This window comes from Schistocerca piceifrons, chromosome 7 (genome assembly GCF_021461385.2).
Source record: "Schistocerca piceifrons isolate TAMUIC-IGC-003096 chromosome 7, iqSchPice1.1, whole genome shotgun sequence".
Classification (NCBI taxonomy): domain Eukaryota; kingdom Metazoa; phylum Arthropoda; class Insecta; order Orthoptera; family Acrididae; genus Schistocerca; species Schistocerca piceifrons.
The window spans coordinates 218,683,761-218,701,416 of NC_060144.1; the positions used below are offsets into that span (position 1 = coordinate 218,683,761).

Here is a 17,656-nt window from a genome sequence, read left to right on the forward strand (position 1 = left end):
CCGTCATTCAATGTCACTAGGGCATACTAGCTCCAGCTCATTGTGCAGCTACCTGCCCCATTTCTGCTACTCAGTGACTTTAATGCATATCATCCCATTGGGGTTCTACCAGAACCTGTCAGAGAGGTGCCCTCTTGGCTGACCTCCTTAATCATCTTAACTTCTTCTGCCTTAACACCAGAGCACCCACATTTCTTTCGAACTCCTCACTCATCTATTCCCATTTGGACCTATCCTCCTCCATCGCCCAACTTGCTCATCGTCTCTAATGGTCCGGTCTTTCTGACATCTACTCGAACGACCATTTAACATGTGCTATCCATTTGCTGACTAACCCCACTGCCCTGGGTGCACTAAGACTGGCCGGTGGCTTTACTCCTCTGGCGACCTTCGAAGAATATGATTTCCCCAGTTGCGATGACCAGTTGGAATATTTTACAAACGTTATCCTTACCGCTGCAGAACATTCCATTCCTCGTACTACTTCTTTACCGCGCCGTGTCCCAGTCTCTTTGTGGATTGAGGCATGGCGTGAAGCAATTCGGGCGTGGAGATGTGCTCTCCATGTTTTCAACAGTCATCCTATGCTGGCAAACTGCATTCAATATAAACACTTGCGTGCACAGTGTCATCACATTCTTCGGGATAGCAAGAAAGCTAGCTGCATTTCATTCACTAGTTCTTTTACCAGTTCCACCCCTTCCTCTGTCGTATGGGCTAACCTCCGACGGCTCTCTGGGACCAAGATCCATTCCCCAGTTCCCGGCCTAAGAGTAGCAGACAATGTCATCGTGCACCCTATTGCTGTCTGCAACATCTTGGGCCGCGATTTTGCGGCAATTCGAGATCTTCCCACTATAACCCTGCCTTCCCCCACGAAAACGAGTGGAGGAGGCTCAGGTGATGCCCTTCACTTCTCAGAATCGTAAGTGTTACAATGCTGCCTTTACTATGGAGCAGCTAGATCATGCTCTCAATTCATCCCAATCCTCCGCCCCTAGGCCAGACGCTGTCCACATTCAGATGTTGCATCACCGTTCTCTTGCGCACAACCACTTTCTGCTTAAGACATACAACCGCATCTGGGCAGAGGGCACATTTCCCAGACACTGGCGTGAAGACACCGTCTCACCCCACATATGCCCGGTAAGGACAAACACCTTCCTTCTGTCTATCGCCCCGTCTCTCTCACCAGCTGTGTTTGCAAGGTGATGGAACGTGTGTTTGGTGCCCAGCTCGCATGGTGGCTCGAGTCTCGCAATTTACTAACCACTGAACGGTGAGGATTTCCAGCGCGCCGTTCTGCAGTTGACCATCTCTCCACTTTGTCCACCCATATCATGAATGGTTTTTTGCGGAAATCCCAGACTGTGGCCGTGTTTTTCGATTTGGAGGAGCCCTAAAACACCTGCTGGAGAACAAGTATCCTTCTCACTCTCCACACTTGGGGCTTCCATGGCTGCCTGCCCAGTTTCCTTGAGGAATATTTAAAAGACTGAGTTATCGAGATGCGTGTGGTTTCTGCCTTGTCGGATACATTTATCCAGGAAAACGGTGTGTCTCACGATTCCGTCCTGAGCGTCGTCCTCTTTGCTGTCGCCATTAACCCTGTAATGTCCTGTCTCCAGACGGGCATCTCCAGCTTCCTTTTTGTGACGATTTTGCCATCTATTGCAGTTGTCCAAGGGCCTGTCTCATTGAGCAGCGTCTTCAGTAATGTCTTGATCATCTTTACTCTTGGAGTATCGACAATGGATTTGGTATACCCACAGACAAAACCGTTTGTACAAATTTCTGGCTGCACAAATGGTTTCTCCCACCATCTGTACATCTTGGGCCTGTTGCCCTTCTGTTCATTGAAACTACAAAATTCCTGGGGCTCATGTTCGATAGGAAACTCTCTTGGTCCTCCCATGTGTCTTACCTGGTAGCTTACTGTATGCGGTCCCCCAGTGCCCTCAATGGTAGTTGCTGGTGGGCAGATCGAATCTATTTGCACCAGTCCCTTGTCTGTTCAAAACTAGACTACGGGTGCTTTATTTATGCATCTGCCCATCCGTCCCTCTTACGCTGTCTCAACACTACCCACCATCGTGGCATTCGTTTGGCCACTGGCGCCTTTTACACTAGCTTGGTTGAGAGATTGTATGCCGGAGCTGCTAAACAAACTACCACTGACCTACCGTCGTGATTTTCTCCTCAGGAGGTATGCATGTCGTGGCCACCCATCCTATGCGTCCTTCTTCGATGACTCCTTTGATCGCCAGTATGGGGCGCGTCCCTCTTCTCTGCTACCTCCTGGAGTTCGCTTTCGACACTTGCTCTGGCGGCTGATCTTCAAGCAACTTCCACCTTTTCCTGTGGGTGTGGACCCCTTCTCCATCTTGACTTCTTGTGGCGGCCCGTGTTCACCTTGGCCTTCATTCCCTTCCTAAGGAAGCTACTCCATTTTCTCTGTATCGCCTTCAGTTTCATAACCTTCACATGGAACTTCGCGATAGTACCTTTGTGTACGCCGATGTATCTCGGGCTGACTGGGGCGTCGGGTATGTTTTTGTGATTGGCGCCGACGTTTATCGGCTTTCGGCACACTGCTCAGTATTTACGCCCGAGCTCTTCGCCCTGTATCAGGCTACAGAGCACATCCGACGACTCGGGCTTTTCAATTGTGTCCTCTCCTCAGACTCTCTCGGCAGCCTTCGAAGTCTCTGTGCACTGTACACCGCCCATCCCTTAGTGCAACGGGTCCAGGAAACCTGTCACTCTTGATGGAGCCACAGTGATGTTTATGTGGGTTCCTGGTCATGTCGGTCTTCCAGGAAACGAGGCTGATGACGCTGCTGCCAAGGCTGCAGTCCTCATGCCTCATCCCACTAGTTCCTATACTCCCTCTGTTGATCTCTCTGTTGCCGTCTGTCAGGAGGTGGTGTCACTTTGGCATCGCCACTGGTCCTCCCTTCGTGGGAATAAGTTCCAGGTATTTGAGCCTCTCCCAGCGGCTTGGACAACCTTCTTTCGGCCTTCTCACCGCAAGAAGGTCATTTTAACTAGGTTGCGTATTGGGTACTGCCTTTTCAGCCATCCCCCACCACTTCATACACATTGCTCCCAACTTTCAACTCTCCTCCATTTCCTGACGGAATGCCTATTTTTAACCGTTGACGTTCCCGCTTGGGTTTGCCGCCTGACTTGTCGCCCGTTTTAGCAAACGACGAGTGGGCTGTCGGCCGCGTTTTAGTTTTTATTCGTCATAGCAATATGGTAAAGGCTATTTAATTTTGAGTCCTGGATCTCCGTTTCCCTATGGTGTATTTTATAGCTCTTACTCCACGTCCCTGTTTTTCACTGTTTCTCTTACGTCGATTGGGATTGACGTGTAGTCGTTTTTTAGTTCCTCTGTGTTCGATAGCTTTGATTTGGGCGCGTGTGACCCCAGTTGTTCTTACTCCCTAAAACAAAACGAAACAAAAAAAAATCCTTCAATCCTTCACTTTCACTGAGGATAGCAATGTACGAGCAGTTAGCGAATCATATCATTGACATCCTTCCACCTCAGATTTTAATCCCACTCTAAAACCTTTCTTTTACTTCCGTCTTTGCCTCTTCGATGTATGGATTGAACAGTAGATCCTAAAGACTACATCCCTGTCTCACACCCTTTTTAATCCGGACCTTTCGTTCTCAGTCTCCCACTCTTACTGTTCCCTTCTGGTTTTCGCATATATTGTATACCACCCGTATTTTCCCATTGCTTTACTCCTGTTTTTCTCAGAATTTTGAACATCTTGCACCATTTTATATTGTTGAACCTTTTTTCAAGTCGACAAATCCTATGAACGAGTCTTGATTTTTCTTTGATCTTGCTTTCATTATCAACCACAAAGTCAAAACTGTCTCTCTGCTGTCTTCAGCTTTCCTAAAGCCAAACTGATCGTCATCTAACAGGGGACTCAACTTTTTTTTTCATTCTTCTGTATATTATTCTTGTCGGAAACTTGGATGCACAAGCTACTGAGCTGACTGTACTGTAATTCTCGGCTCTGCTCTCTTCGAAATAGCGTGGATGATATTTTTTTCGAAAGTCAGATGGTATATATCGCCAGCCTCTTACATACACAAAAGTGAATAGTCGTTTTGTTGTCACTTCCTCCAATGATTTTAGAAATTCTGGACGAATCTTGTCTATCCATTCTACCTTATTTGATATTATGTCTTCCAAAGCTCCTTTAAATTCTGATTGTAGTACTCGATTGCCTATCTTTTCCGTAGCGACTCCTGTTTCTTCTTCTATCATGTCATCAGACAAGTCCTCCCTCTCATAGAAGCCTTCAGGGTACTCCTTTCCGCCGGCCGCTGTGGCGGAGCGATTCTAGGGGCTTCAGTCCGGAGCCGCGCTGCTGCTACGGTCGCAGGTTCGAACTCTGCCTCGGGCATGGATGTGTGTGACGTCCTTAGGTTAGTTAGGTTTAAGTAGTTCTAAGTGTAGGGGACTGATGACCTCAGATGTTAAGTCCCACAGTGCTTAGAGCCGTTTGAACCATTTTTACTCTTTTCCAAATGTCCGCTCTCTCCTCTGCATTTATGAGTAGAATTTCCATTGAATTCTTTACCCTTTTTGATATACTTTATATACTAAGGTGACAGAAGCCCTGGGATAGCGATACGCACATACGGAGATAGCGGTAGTATCGCGTACACAAGGTAAAAAAGGGCAATGCATAGGTGGAGCTGCTATTTGTTCCCAGATGATTCAAGTGAAAGCCTTTCAGACTTGATTATGGCTGCTCGATGGGAATTGTCAGGCTTTGAACACGGATTGGTAGTTGGAGCTAGTAGGATGGGACATTCTATTTCGGAAATCGTTAGGAAATTCATCATTCCGAGATCAGCAGTGTCAAGTGTGCGTCGAGAATAACAAATTTTAGGCATTACCTTTCATCACAGACAACACGGAGGCAGACGACCTTCACTTAACGACCGAGAGCAGCAAGGTTTGCGTAGAGTTGTCAGTTGTGAGACGTAAGACGATCTTATCCGTTAGTGCAGTGCTGCGAAATCTGACGTTAATGGGCTATGGCAGCAGACGACCGAAGCGATTGCCTTTGGTTAATAGCACGACATCGCCTGCACCACCTCTCATGGGCTCATGATCAGTCCGGTTGCATCATAGACGACTGGAAAATCGTGTCGTGGTCAGATAAATCCTGATTTCAATTAGTAAGAGCTGATAGGGTACGAGTGTGGCGAAGACACCACGAAGCCGTGGACGCAAGTTGTCAACAGGGCATTGTGCGAAGCGGCGGTGGCTGCATAATGGTCTGGGCTATGTTTACATGGAATGGACTAGATCCTCTTGTTCAATTGAACCGATCATTAACTGGAAATGGTTATGTTCCGCTACATAGGAGACCATTTGCAGGCATTCAGGGACTTCATTTTTATGGATGACGATGCGCTTTGCCATGTCACCCGGCCGCAACAGTTCACAATTGTTTCGTAGAACATTCTGGACAATTCAAGCGACATTAAACCCATCGATCAAATGGTTCAAATGGCTCTGAGCACTATGGGACTTAACTTCTGAGGTCATCAGTCCCCTAGAAGTTAGAACTACGTAAACATAACTAACCTAAGGACATCACGCACATCTATGCCCGAGGCAGGATTCGAACCTGCGACCGTAGCGGACGCGCGGTTCCATACTGGAGCGCCTAGAACCGCTCGGCCACTCCCGCTGGCCCCATCGATCATTCATTGGACATAAAATAGAGGTCATTTCGTGTACAAAAACCTGTACCGGTAACATTTTCGCAGTTATGGACAGCTACAAAGGCAGCTATGGGATTCGCGCACAGGGTTGCCTCTCTGCGATGGATATGGCTGGTCTTCCTGTTTTCCGTCGCCGTTGGAGCAGATTTCCACCTTGGCTGCTCCGGGGACCCAGACTTATATTAGACTTGACTAATTTTAAGAACGATAGTACGCCAGATTTTACATTCTTATCTCTGTTTTTTAACATTTTAGATGTGCATCATGGTTTCACCGTCATTTACACTGATGGCTCCAAACAAGGGAATTTTCTTGGCTGATCTGTAGTGTGCTCTGATCATGTTATGCGGATTCGCCTCCCTGATGAATATACCGTTCTCGCAGTGGAGCTCCACGCGATCCTGAAGGCACTGGAGCAGATGAATCGTATTCGGAGCAACCGGTTTCTCATCTGCTCCGATTCTCTTAGTGCCTTACAATCACTGCAGAATCTGTACCCAATTGAGGAGATGGTCCAGCTGATATATGACCAACTGTACTTGCTCCAATGGCGGGTTAAGGAGATGACCTGCTGCTGGGTGCCTGGTCATGTAGGAATATGGGGCAATGAACAGGCCGATCAGGCTGCCAAGGAGGCCTGCAGAGAGCAGGATGTGGTCCAGTGTCCTACTCACTTGCAGTCTGTCATTTCTGCACTCCACAAGAAATGCATGGACTTGTGGGAGGAAAAAAGGCTGGCAGTGACGGCCAATAAACTGCCGTTGGTGAAGTCAACAACTCGGCCGTGGCGTTCCTCCTGCCGGTTGCTAACGCGGGAAGAAGTGACCCTCACGCGTCTTCGGATCGGGCACTGTCCTCTCACACATAGCTTTCTATTACGGAGGGAGGATCCCCCGCTTTGTGATACTTGTGGTGTGCACATCTCTGTCCGCCACATTTTAACAGACTGCAGCCGCGCGGGATTAGCCGAGCGGTCTGTGGCGCTGCAGTAATGGACTGTGCGGCTGGTCCCGGCGGAGGTTCGAGTCCTCCCACGGGCAGGGGTGTGTGTGTTTGTCCTTAGGATAATTTAGGTTAAGCAGTGTGTAAGCTCAGCGACTGATGAGCTTAGCAGTAAAGTCCCATAAGATTTCACACACATTTGAACATTTGAACTTGAACAGACTGCATTTTATACTGTGATGCCAGGGCAGAAGCACAAGTTGATGGGGATCTGCCCTGTATATTAGCTAATAATGAGACGTGTGTGTGTAGGGTTTTAAAGTTTTGTGATATGTCTGGACTCTGGCCTAAACTTTTAGGCTGGAGGTTTTAGTGTATTGCAGAGTGACTGGCTCCTCCCTTTTTTCCTTGCAGTCAGCCAGCCACTTCCATCTGCTATATTGTCTCACCTCCCTCTACCACTTTCTTCCTTTGCTGTCCGTACTGTTGACGGTATGCTTCGTCCCACGTTTCGGTGTCGGTCGGCACATATTTTTACAACCTCGTTACCTGTTTTTTCAGTTCTGTTTTATCTTCCATTTCTGAGTATTTTCTTGATACCCGTCTCAATCTGTTACTGAGCTAGCGCTGAAGACCTTGCCGTTGTGCGAATATGCAACCCTCTCCATCCATGTAAAGGCAGCATGGCTCAATATTTCTGCAGGAAACTTTCAACGGCTTGTTGAGTCCATACTACGTCGAGTTGCTGCCACTACGTCGGGCAAAAGGAGGTCTGATACGATATCAGGCGGTATCCTATGACTTTCGTCAAGTCTGTTTATTGCTCACAATAGGTGCAGCGCAGTTACCTGTTTTTTCAGTTCTGTTTTATCTTCCATTTCTGAGTATTTTCTTGATACCCGTCTCAATCTGTTACTGAGCTAGCGCTGAAGACCTTGCCGTTGTGCGAATATGCAACCCTCTCCATCCATGTAAAGGCAGCATGGCTCAATATTTCTGCAGGAAACTTCCAACGGCTTGTTGAGTCCATACTACGTCGAGTTGCTGCCACTACGTCGGGCAAAAGGAGGTCTGATACGATATCAGGCGGTATCCTATGACTTTCGACAAGTCTGTTTATTGCTCACAATAGGTGCAGCGCAGTTCATCTTTGCTACAGATGGTTCAAATAGCTCTGAGCACTTCTTCTTCCTTCTTTCACTGGTGCCATGTCCCGCACTGACGCAGGGTCGTCATTGTTAGGAACGGATTTGGCAAGGTTAGTGGAAAGGAGTGGCCGGATGCCCTTCCTACCGCCACCCCGTACCCCCGGGAGGGAATTAGTGTACCTAACTGTCTGCGACGAGTGAAATCCATGGAATACTGCGAAAGAGTTAAGATGTCTGCGAGCCATGTAACGGAGGTGGAACGTGGGGACCAGCCCGGCATTCACCTAGGGGGATGTGGAAAACCGCCTAAAAACCACATCCAGGCTGGCCGGCACACCGGCCCTCGTCGTTAATCCGCCTGGCGGATTCGATTCGGGGACGGCGCGCCTACCCGAGTCCAGGAAACAGTGCATTAGCGCACTCGGCTAACCTGGCGGGTTTCAAATAGCTGTGAGCACTATTGGAGGTCATCAGTCCCCTAGACTTAGAACTACTTAAACCTAACTAACCTAAGGACATCACACACTTCCATGCCCGAGGCAGGATTCGAACCTGCGACCGTAGCAGCAGTACGGTTCCGGACTGAAGCGCCTAGAGCCGCTCGACCACAGCGGCCGGCATTGCTACAGACCCCGCGCGATCTTAGCTGTCCCTGTTTTCCTCTTGTGCGAGCACACGTGTGCACTTCTGTTATGTGACACAGAGGACCTGCGGCGGCTGCTGGTGCGGCTGTCCCCCGCGGCGGTGCTGTGCGAGGAGGCGGCGCTGGGGGCGGTGTCTGCGGCCAGCCCCGTGCAGCCGCAGCCGCTGGGCGCCGCCGCCCCCGTGCCGGCAGCAGACGTGCAGCGCTTCGTGACCCAGCAGCTGTCGCGGCCGCCGCCCAAGGGGGAGGACGCGCGCCGACCCGTCATCGCGCTGCACAGCTCCGGCACCACGGGCGACCCCAAGACCATCCTGCACTCCCAGGCCAGCTTCTCTGCACTGCTCGACGTCATCAGGTGAGACCAACATCGCTGGAAGCCTCCACAGCGCTGGTAGTCTGAGAAAGGATGACATTCCAGTCCTGGTGGTAACGTTAGTAACTGCTCAAAAGCTTCTTTTGATACCAGTTTACGTTCCGGCAAAATCGCACACAATTTCAATAAGATATTACAGGTTTTGGTCATCACCGACTATCTTTACTCCTAAAAGACAAATAAGTCAATTTTAGAAGTGAAGATATACACTACTGGCCATTAACATTGCTACACCAAGAAGAAATGCAGATCATAAACGGGTATTCATTTGACAAATATATTATACTGGAACTGACATGTGATTACATTTCCACGCACTTTGGGTGAATAGATCCTGAGAAATCAGTACCCAGAACAACCACCTCTGGCCGTAACAACGGCCTTGATACGCCTGGGCATTGAGTCTAACAGAGCTTGGATGGCGTGTACAGGTACAGCTGCCCATGCAGCTTCAACACGATACCACAGTTCATCAAGAGTAGTGACTGGCGTATTGTGACGAGCCAGTTGCTCGGTCACCATTGACCAGACGTTTTCAATTCGTGAGAGATCTGAAGAATGTGCTGGCCAGGGCAGTAGTCGAACAGTTTCTGTATCCAGAAAGGCTCGTACAGGACCTGCAACATGCGGTCGTGCGTTATCCTGCTGAAATGTAGGGTTTCGCAGGGATCGAATGAAGGGTAGAGCCACGGGTCGTAACACATCTGTAATGTAACATCCACTGTTCAAAGTGCCGTCAATGCGAACAAGAGGTGACCGAGACGTGTAACCAATGGCACCCCATACCATCACTCCGGGTCATACGCCAGTATGGCGATGACGAATACGCGCTTCCAATGTGCGTTCACCGCGATGTCGCCAAACACGGATGCGACCATCATGATGCTTTAACAGAACGTGGATTCATCCGAAAAAATGTTTTGCCATTCGTGCACTCTAGGTTCGTCGTTGAGTACACTTGAGTACACTTCCGCAGACGCTCCTGTCTGTGGTGCAGCGTCAAGGGTAAACGCAGCCATGGTCTCCAAGCTGATAGTCGATGTTGCTGGAAACGTCGTGAACTGTTCGTGCAGATGGTTGTTGTCTTCCAAACGTCCCCATCTGTTGACTCAGGGATTGAGACGTGGCTGCACGTTCCGTTACAACCATGCGGATAAAATGCCTGTCATCTAGACTGCTAGTGATACGAGGCCGTTGGGATCTAGCACGGCGTTCCGTATTACCCTCCTGAACACACCGATTCCATATTCTGCTAACAGTCATAGGATCTCGACCAACGCGAGCAGCACTGTCGCGATACGATTAACCGCAATCGCGATAGGCTATAATCCGACCTTTATCTAAGTCGGAAACGTGATGGTACGCATTTCTCCTCCTTACACGAGGCATCACAAGAACGTTTCACCAGGCAACGCCGGTCAACTGCTGTTTGTGTATGAGAAATCGGTTGGAAACTTTCGTCATGTCAGCACGTTGTAGGTGTCGCTACCGGCGCCAGCCTTGTGTGAATGCTCTGAAAAGCTAATCATTTGCATATCACAACATCTTATCCCTGTCAGTTAAATTTCGCGTCTTTAGCACGTCATCTTCGTGGTGTAGCAATTTTAATGACCAGTAGTGTATAAATTACTTCAAAATTGTACACGGCTTGACAACCGCTAAGGAACAACTCCCAATTGCTATGGAACAACCGACAACGCCTACAAAACTTGATCAATGATAGTAAATGGAAATGTAGAGGGCGGGACGTGTCAACCGCAGCGAAACCTATGCACGAATGTGCTGCACGCATTCGACTGTTCACGCACTACGGTATTTGACGAATGTTGGTGTGGAACTGAGTAGTCCGACATTTGGTGTGGTACGGCAACATCGCTGGAAAGTATGAGTGCTTACAACCGTGGACGAGCAGTCGGACGGCTCGAAGCCGTCAAAGTATAACTACTATGGCCTCAGTAATGGCTGTGTCCAAAATCATTATATCGCGATTGAAACAGGCCCCTGAAAGTGGAAATGCAAAGCCAAAGCATGTCGGTGATCTTAGACAGATCACCACACCGCAAGAGGATCGATATGTAGCCCTAGTGAAGAAAGGGAACAGACATCTCACTCCTAGGTAGATAGCTGTAGACCTTGCAGCCACTACCTGTATACGTGTCTTTGCCAGAAACATTTCGCAGCTATTTTTTTCTCGTAAGGCTATTAAATGCATCCCATCTCATTTGAACCACGCCATCGTCGAGAAAGAGTTCGTTGGTGTAGGGAGCATGCTGGTTGGGGTCACCAACAGTGGTTAAGACTGATGTTCTCTGACGAATCTCGCTTCACTGTGGCAGGTGATCCTGGCACCCACTTAGTGTGGAGGGAGAGGGGAACACGTTACACCGAATGTTCATGAAAGTCATCAGTATAGCCTACACGTAATGCTCCGGGCAGGTATCATGCACAATAGCCGAGCACTGCTGCATATCTTTGCGCTAGATACTGTTACAGACGGACATAATGGCTACCCACACCAGGCAATTTTGATGACGTTCATGAAGTCCACGTTTAACGTGTTCCCCTCTCTCTCCCCATTAAATGATAGCCAAAATCACTTGTCACAGTGATGCGGGATTCGTCCGAGAACATCACTCTTAACCACTGTAGGTGGCCCCAAACAACGTGCTCCTCACAACAACGAACTCTTTCTGGACGACGGCATGGTTGAAGTGGGATGAATTTAACAGCCTTCCGAGTAAACAAAATCACTGCGAAATGCTTCTGGTAATGCACATGTACCGGTAGCGGCTGCAAGGTCTACAACGATCTGCCTAGGAGTGAGATGTCTGTTCCTTTTCTCCACTAGGGCTACACATCGATCCTGTTGCGGTGTGGTGATCCGTCTGCGATCATCGGCATGGTTTGGCTTTGCAATTCCATCTTCAGAGGCCTTTCTTAATCCCGAGATGACACTTTTTGACACAGCCATTACTGTGGGCACAGTAGTGACTCGTGCTCGTGTAGCTCAGCCGACAGTTCCCCGCCAGTGGTGGAGCGCCTCGGACAACTGTTTACGTCCACGCCGAGGAGCGTTCCGCGCACAGTGTTGATTACTTACTGCGATTCTCGCGAGTAACTGCGTTATACACTGAAGCGCCAAAGAAACTGATACAGGAGTGCGTATTCAAATAGAGAGATGGATAAACAAGAAGAAAAAATGGTTCAAATGGCTCTGAGCACTATGGGACTTAACAGCTGTGGTCATCAGTCCCCTAGAACTTAGAACTATTTAAACCTAACTAACCTAAGGACATCACACACATCTATGCCCGAGGCAGGGTTCGAACCTGTCGCCCGGTTCCGGACTGGGCGCCTAGAACCGCTCGGCCACCGCGGCCGGCAAACAAGAAGATTACGGCGCTGTGGTCGGCAAGGCCTACATAAGACAACAAGTGTCTGACGCAGTTATTAGATCAGTTACTGCTGTTACAGTGGCAGATTGTCAAGATTTAAGTAAGTTTAAACTTGGTGTCCCACGCGGAGTGGCTGCGTGGTTTGAGGCACAATGTCACTGATTGCGCGGCCGCTCCGGCCAAGGTTCGAGTCCTCCCTCAGGTATGGGTGTGTGTGTTGTTCTTAGTATGTTAGTTTAAGTAGTGCGTAAGTCTAGGGACCGATGACCTCAGCAGTTTGGTCCCTTAGGAATTCACATACATTTGAACTTGGTGTCATAGTCGGCGCACGAGTGATGGGACACAGCATCTACGAAGTAGCAATGAAGTGGGGATTTTCTCGCACGACCATGTCACGAGTGTGCCGTGATATTAGGTATATGGTAAAACATCAAAGCTACGACATCGCTGTGGCCGGAAAACGATCCTGCAAGAACGGGACCAACGACGACTGAAGAGAATCGTTCAACATGACAGAAGTGCAGCCCTTCCGTAAATTGCTTCAGATTTCAATGCTGGACCATCAACAAGTGTCAGTGTGCGAACCATTCAACACCGACATTGGACTGTTGATGACTAGAAATATGTTTCCTGGTCGTACGAGTCTCGTTTCAAGTTGTATCGAGCGGATGTACGTGTACGGGTATCGAGACAAGCTCATGAATCCATGGAATCAGCATGTCAGCAGTGGACTGTTCAAGCTGGTGGAGGCTCTGTAATGGTGTTAAGCGTGTGCAGTTGGATGATATGCAATCCCTGATACGTCTAGATTCGACTCTGACAGATGACACGTACGTAAGCATCCTGTCTGATCACCTGCATCCATTCATGTCCATTGCGTATCCCGACGTGAAAATTATTGAGCATATCTGGGATGCCTTGCAACGTCCTGTTCAGAAGAGATCTCCACCCACTCGTACTCTTACGGGTTTATGGAAAGCCCTGCAGGATTCATGCTGTCAGTTCCCTCCAGCATTGCTTCAGACATTAGTCGAGTCCATGCCGCGTCATGTTGTGGCACTCCCTACACGATATTAGGCAGGTATACCAGTTTCTTTGGCTCTTCTGTGTAGAAGCAACATGGCTCACTCATAGAAAGCCAACCATCAATATCAGCTTCGCTACTGGATTCGCTAGACCTAAGGCCATCGAAATCGAACGATTCTTACGGGAAAGGTCAGACTAGGTCAATAGGATCCGATAGGCATCCATCTCTCTATTATGAGTACAGTGGTTTAAGTTAAATTGATTGACATAGTTCGTGTACATGACCACAAATTCAATCGATCAAGCGGTCCCAGGACTCTGCACTATTATGGGTTTTGAACTTCCCTTGAGGTTCCGTTAGACGTCATGGTCAATGCTCTACTACCATGCGGACGCATAATCAACCATGTCACCGACGAATGGACTACTTTTACCACATGTGCTGTTCTTAACAAGGTGAGGCAAGTTCGGATAGAGCTTACAAGGCCTGTCCTGCCTTACTTTCTTACCGGTGACTGTAGACCGATAATTATTTACGACGAACAGCCCAAGCCCTGTTCGGGTTGTGTCTAGGAGGGCCATGTACGCTCAGAGTGCGTCCTAAGGCGGTAAGTCACGTTCCGACGGGCGAAGCTGTACCCTCACCCAGCGTCCATGCTTGTTACGTACACAGCCGCCTTCCGGAAGGAGTGATCCTTTGACGTTTCCTAGTGCCAAATAAAGGACGATCCCATTCCACAGTCGAATCAGGTGGATAACAATGCGTCCAAGATGTCAGGCAAGGAACGCCCCGTTGAGCAACTGCAGCAGAAGTCCGATGTCGCAGGAGCAGAGACGAACATGGAAATCGGCCAGCTGGTTGTACCGACGGCAACTTTTGTCCACGTCTTTCAAGACGACGGGGCATCCAAACTGCGTTCGGATATGGAGACAGATGTCCGACAGCGCAAATAGGTTACCAAAACGGCGAAAAATGAGACGTCGCACATCATCGGACGATTGCTTTATCTTTATCACAGCCCACATCATAACTGATGATGGCCGACACACTGACGCCATCTGCGGAGAGAGAACCGACGAGGACATTGTGCGTCTAACATGGAAGGCCGCATCTCATCCAGCAATACCAATACCGGTGCAAAAGACCAAGGGTCAAGACACCTTACTCAGCGATGGTCTACATGTTGCAGATGTAGGTGCCGCCTTTCCACAGGAAGTATACGCCGACGATTCCAGTCCCTCTGTGGTTACGATAACTCGATGACACCAGCTTCAGAAACCGGTAGTGGAGCAGCGATACTCCCTAAGGAAGGTAAGAAGGACGCCACCTACCTACCATCGGGACACGGAATGGCTCTGGTAGTACATGGAGTGCATCTTATCAACATCTATGCGCCGTCAGGTACGGAAAAACAAAGAGAACGAAGACGGTTCTTGGCGGAAGAAATAGCTTTGCTCTTTATAGAACGACACGCTCATTACAGCCTCGGCCGCGACTTCAATTGTGTGTTGGCGTCGAAAGATCAATTCTCACGTTATAAACCGTCCCCAGAATTGAGAACACTGGGCTAGGAACGTGTCCATACAGATCGATCCAGATATATGTCAATAGCCACTCTGCCAATCGCAAGGATCATATCTTGGCCACGTTCCACCTCCAACTTGGCATCCACGACATATAACTAAGGCCAGTGGCCTTCACCGACCACACGGTATTCATCTGCACCATCGCCCCCAAAGACAGCAGGTGTGGCGAAGCTGAGGACTATGGAAAATGAGTGTGGCCTCCCTTAAAACTCCAGTGTGTCACCAAGTTTGTGAAGAAGTTTGGCTTTCGTGTGAAGTGCGTTGACGGATGTGCCCTACGACATTACTTTGTTGGTTGGAATGTACCAAACCGACGATACGGAATGCACTGATTGCGTTGGAGCGCGAACGTTCGCCACGGAGACGGCAGACTTTAAACTTGTATTTCACGATACTACGAGAGTGTACCAATCACGCCTCCTCTCCTGCCAGACAGGTGGTGGACCAACGAGCCAAACCAATCATTATGCGTTCTCATCTGGAAGGAACAGCGGTCCGCGCGAGACAAAAGATCGAGGTTCTTCTAGAGGTTGCTCCAAGACTTCCGGAATGGTTGGAGGGAACAGTTTGCACGCCTTAGACATGATTCAACCGGTCGCCTACATAAATACCTACTTGGCGTCACGTATCTCCCACTAAGCACAGATTCTTCCGATACCAAAGACGGTCGCTCGACGGGATTCAAATGGCTGTGAGCACTATGGGACTTAACATCTGAGGTCATCAGTCCCCTAGAGCTTAGAACTACCTGAACCTAGCTAACCTAAGGACATCACACACATCCATGCCCGAGGTAGGATTCGAACCTGCGGCCGTAGAGGTCGCGCGGTTCCAGACTGAAGCGCCTAGAACCGCTCGGCCACCCCGGCCGGCCGGCTCGAAGGGATTACTCTTCAATATCTGATTGGTCTCCTGGTCCTTCCCTTTGTTAAGCATCGGGCTCGTCCGTGTTGACGATCACACGGTGGCACTCTATCTCACAAGGGAACCTCCCCATCGCACCCCCCTCAGATTTAGTTATAAGTTGGCACAGTGGACAGGCCTTGAAAAACTGAACACAGATCAATCGAGAAAACAGGAAGAAGTTGTGTGGAACTACAGAAAAAATAAGTAAAATATACAAACTGAGTAGTCCATGTGCAAGATAAGCAACATCAAGCATAGTGTCAGCTCAGGAGCGCCGTGGTCCCATGGTTAGCGTGAACAACTGCGAAATAGGAGGTCCTTGGTTCAAGTCTCCCCTTGGGTAAAAATTTTACTTTATTTATTTTCGCAAAGTTATGACCTGTCAGTTCGTTCATTGACGTCTCTGTTCACAGTAATAAGTTTAGTGTCTGTGTTTTGCGACCGCACCGCAAAACCGTGCGATTAGCAGACGAAAGTACGTTCCTCTCCAATGGGAACCGAAAACATTTGATCGCAAGGTCATAGGTCAACCGATTCCTCCACAGAAAAACACGTCTGATATACTGTATACGACACTGGTGACGGCATGTGCGTCACATGACAGGAATATGCTGTCGACCCACCTAACTTGTACACTTGGCGAATGGGTAAAAAGATTCTTCTACCTTGCCCGATTTAGGTTTTCTGGTGGATGTGATAATAACTCCCAAAAAAGTGATGAAAACATAAGAGTTTGTCACATAAACTGCAACAAATGAATGCAACAGTTTCACAGTCACACAGTTGTCCCTGTGCTCTGTCAAAACATATGTTTTTAACGTTTTCCAATTTTTCCCGTGTGTACACCGTTAAATCCTGCATATGTCCAAGCAAATCTGAACTGGAATTTTCGAGAGCGAAGTTGATTGTGTGAGTGCCTGAACTTTGATAATTGACACACGTCAATTGCTAGAAAATAAAAAAGTTAAAATTTTTACTCGAGGGAAGACTTGAACCGAGGTCCTCCAGCACCGCAGTTGCTTACGCTAACCACGAGACTACGGCTCTCCTCAGAACACGATTTCCTAGATGTTGCTTATGTTACACATCGACTACTCAATTTGTATATTTTGCTTATTTTTTTCATAGTTCGACAAAACTTCTTCCTGTTTTCTCGATTGATCTGTGTTCAGTTTTTCTAGGCCTATCCACTGTGCCAACTTATAAATAAATCTGAGGGGGATGCAATGGGGAGGTTCCCTTGTCAGTGTGATGTTGAAAACGTGGGGTAGACAGCAGCGGAGTCTATTCGGCACTTGAAACACAAATTGGCGCCGGCCTCTAGAACTGCATCGATAATGGTGAAGAACATCTCCCACCCATTTCATCATATCAAAGATTTTTTTTCCTTTGATATAGCTACATTATGACAGATCGGCGACAGTGAGCGACATCTGTGGAATACACGTAAGCAGATGCCTGCCAACCCTGTGGAAGCACGACACCCCACATTCCACGGGCCGGTGATATCGCGGACAATTCACCATAAAACCCTTGGCACGAAAAATGTGGAACGTGGTAATTAATGGTAAACAAGTCACCGGATTCTGCCTCAACGTCGTCAATATGCTCAACTCCCCGTTGTGCCATGTGCGTCAGGTTAAAGACGACGACGCCCACCGTCTTACGTGCAGCCCCTCTGCGGTAATGTTGCATCTAGTGGCGAAGATGATTGCCTTCCATCTCCCCGTAAGACAACAAGCCATTGCTCCCACAATTCTTTTTCCAGACAGAATATGCTATCCACGAGACAAGACCAGCGCGGTGACATGGCTGATGTTGGACACGATGAGGAGACACTCAGTGGCAATGACGAAACGGTTATCTC

The 17,656-nt window shown here is 48.7% G+C and overlaps 1 protein-coding gene across 1 annotated transcript in view; it reads left to right on the forward strand.

The window, feature by feature from the left end:
• Positions 1-17,656, forward strand: part of LOC124804999 (4-coumarate--CoA ligase-like 5) — a 166,744-nt gene that overhangs the window by 108,221 nt on the left and 40,867 nt on the right. The window contains exon 4 of the mRNA XM_047265396.1: positions 8,563-8,857. Within this exon, the coding sequence (XP_047121352.1) occupies positions 8,563-8,857 (295 nt within the window). The remainder of the gene's footprint in view (positions 1-8,562; positions 8,858-17,656) is intronic.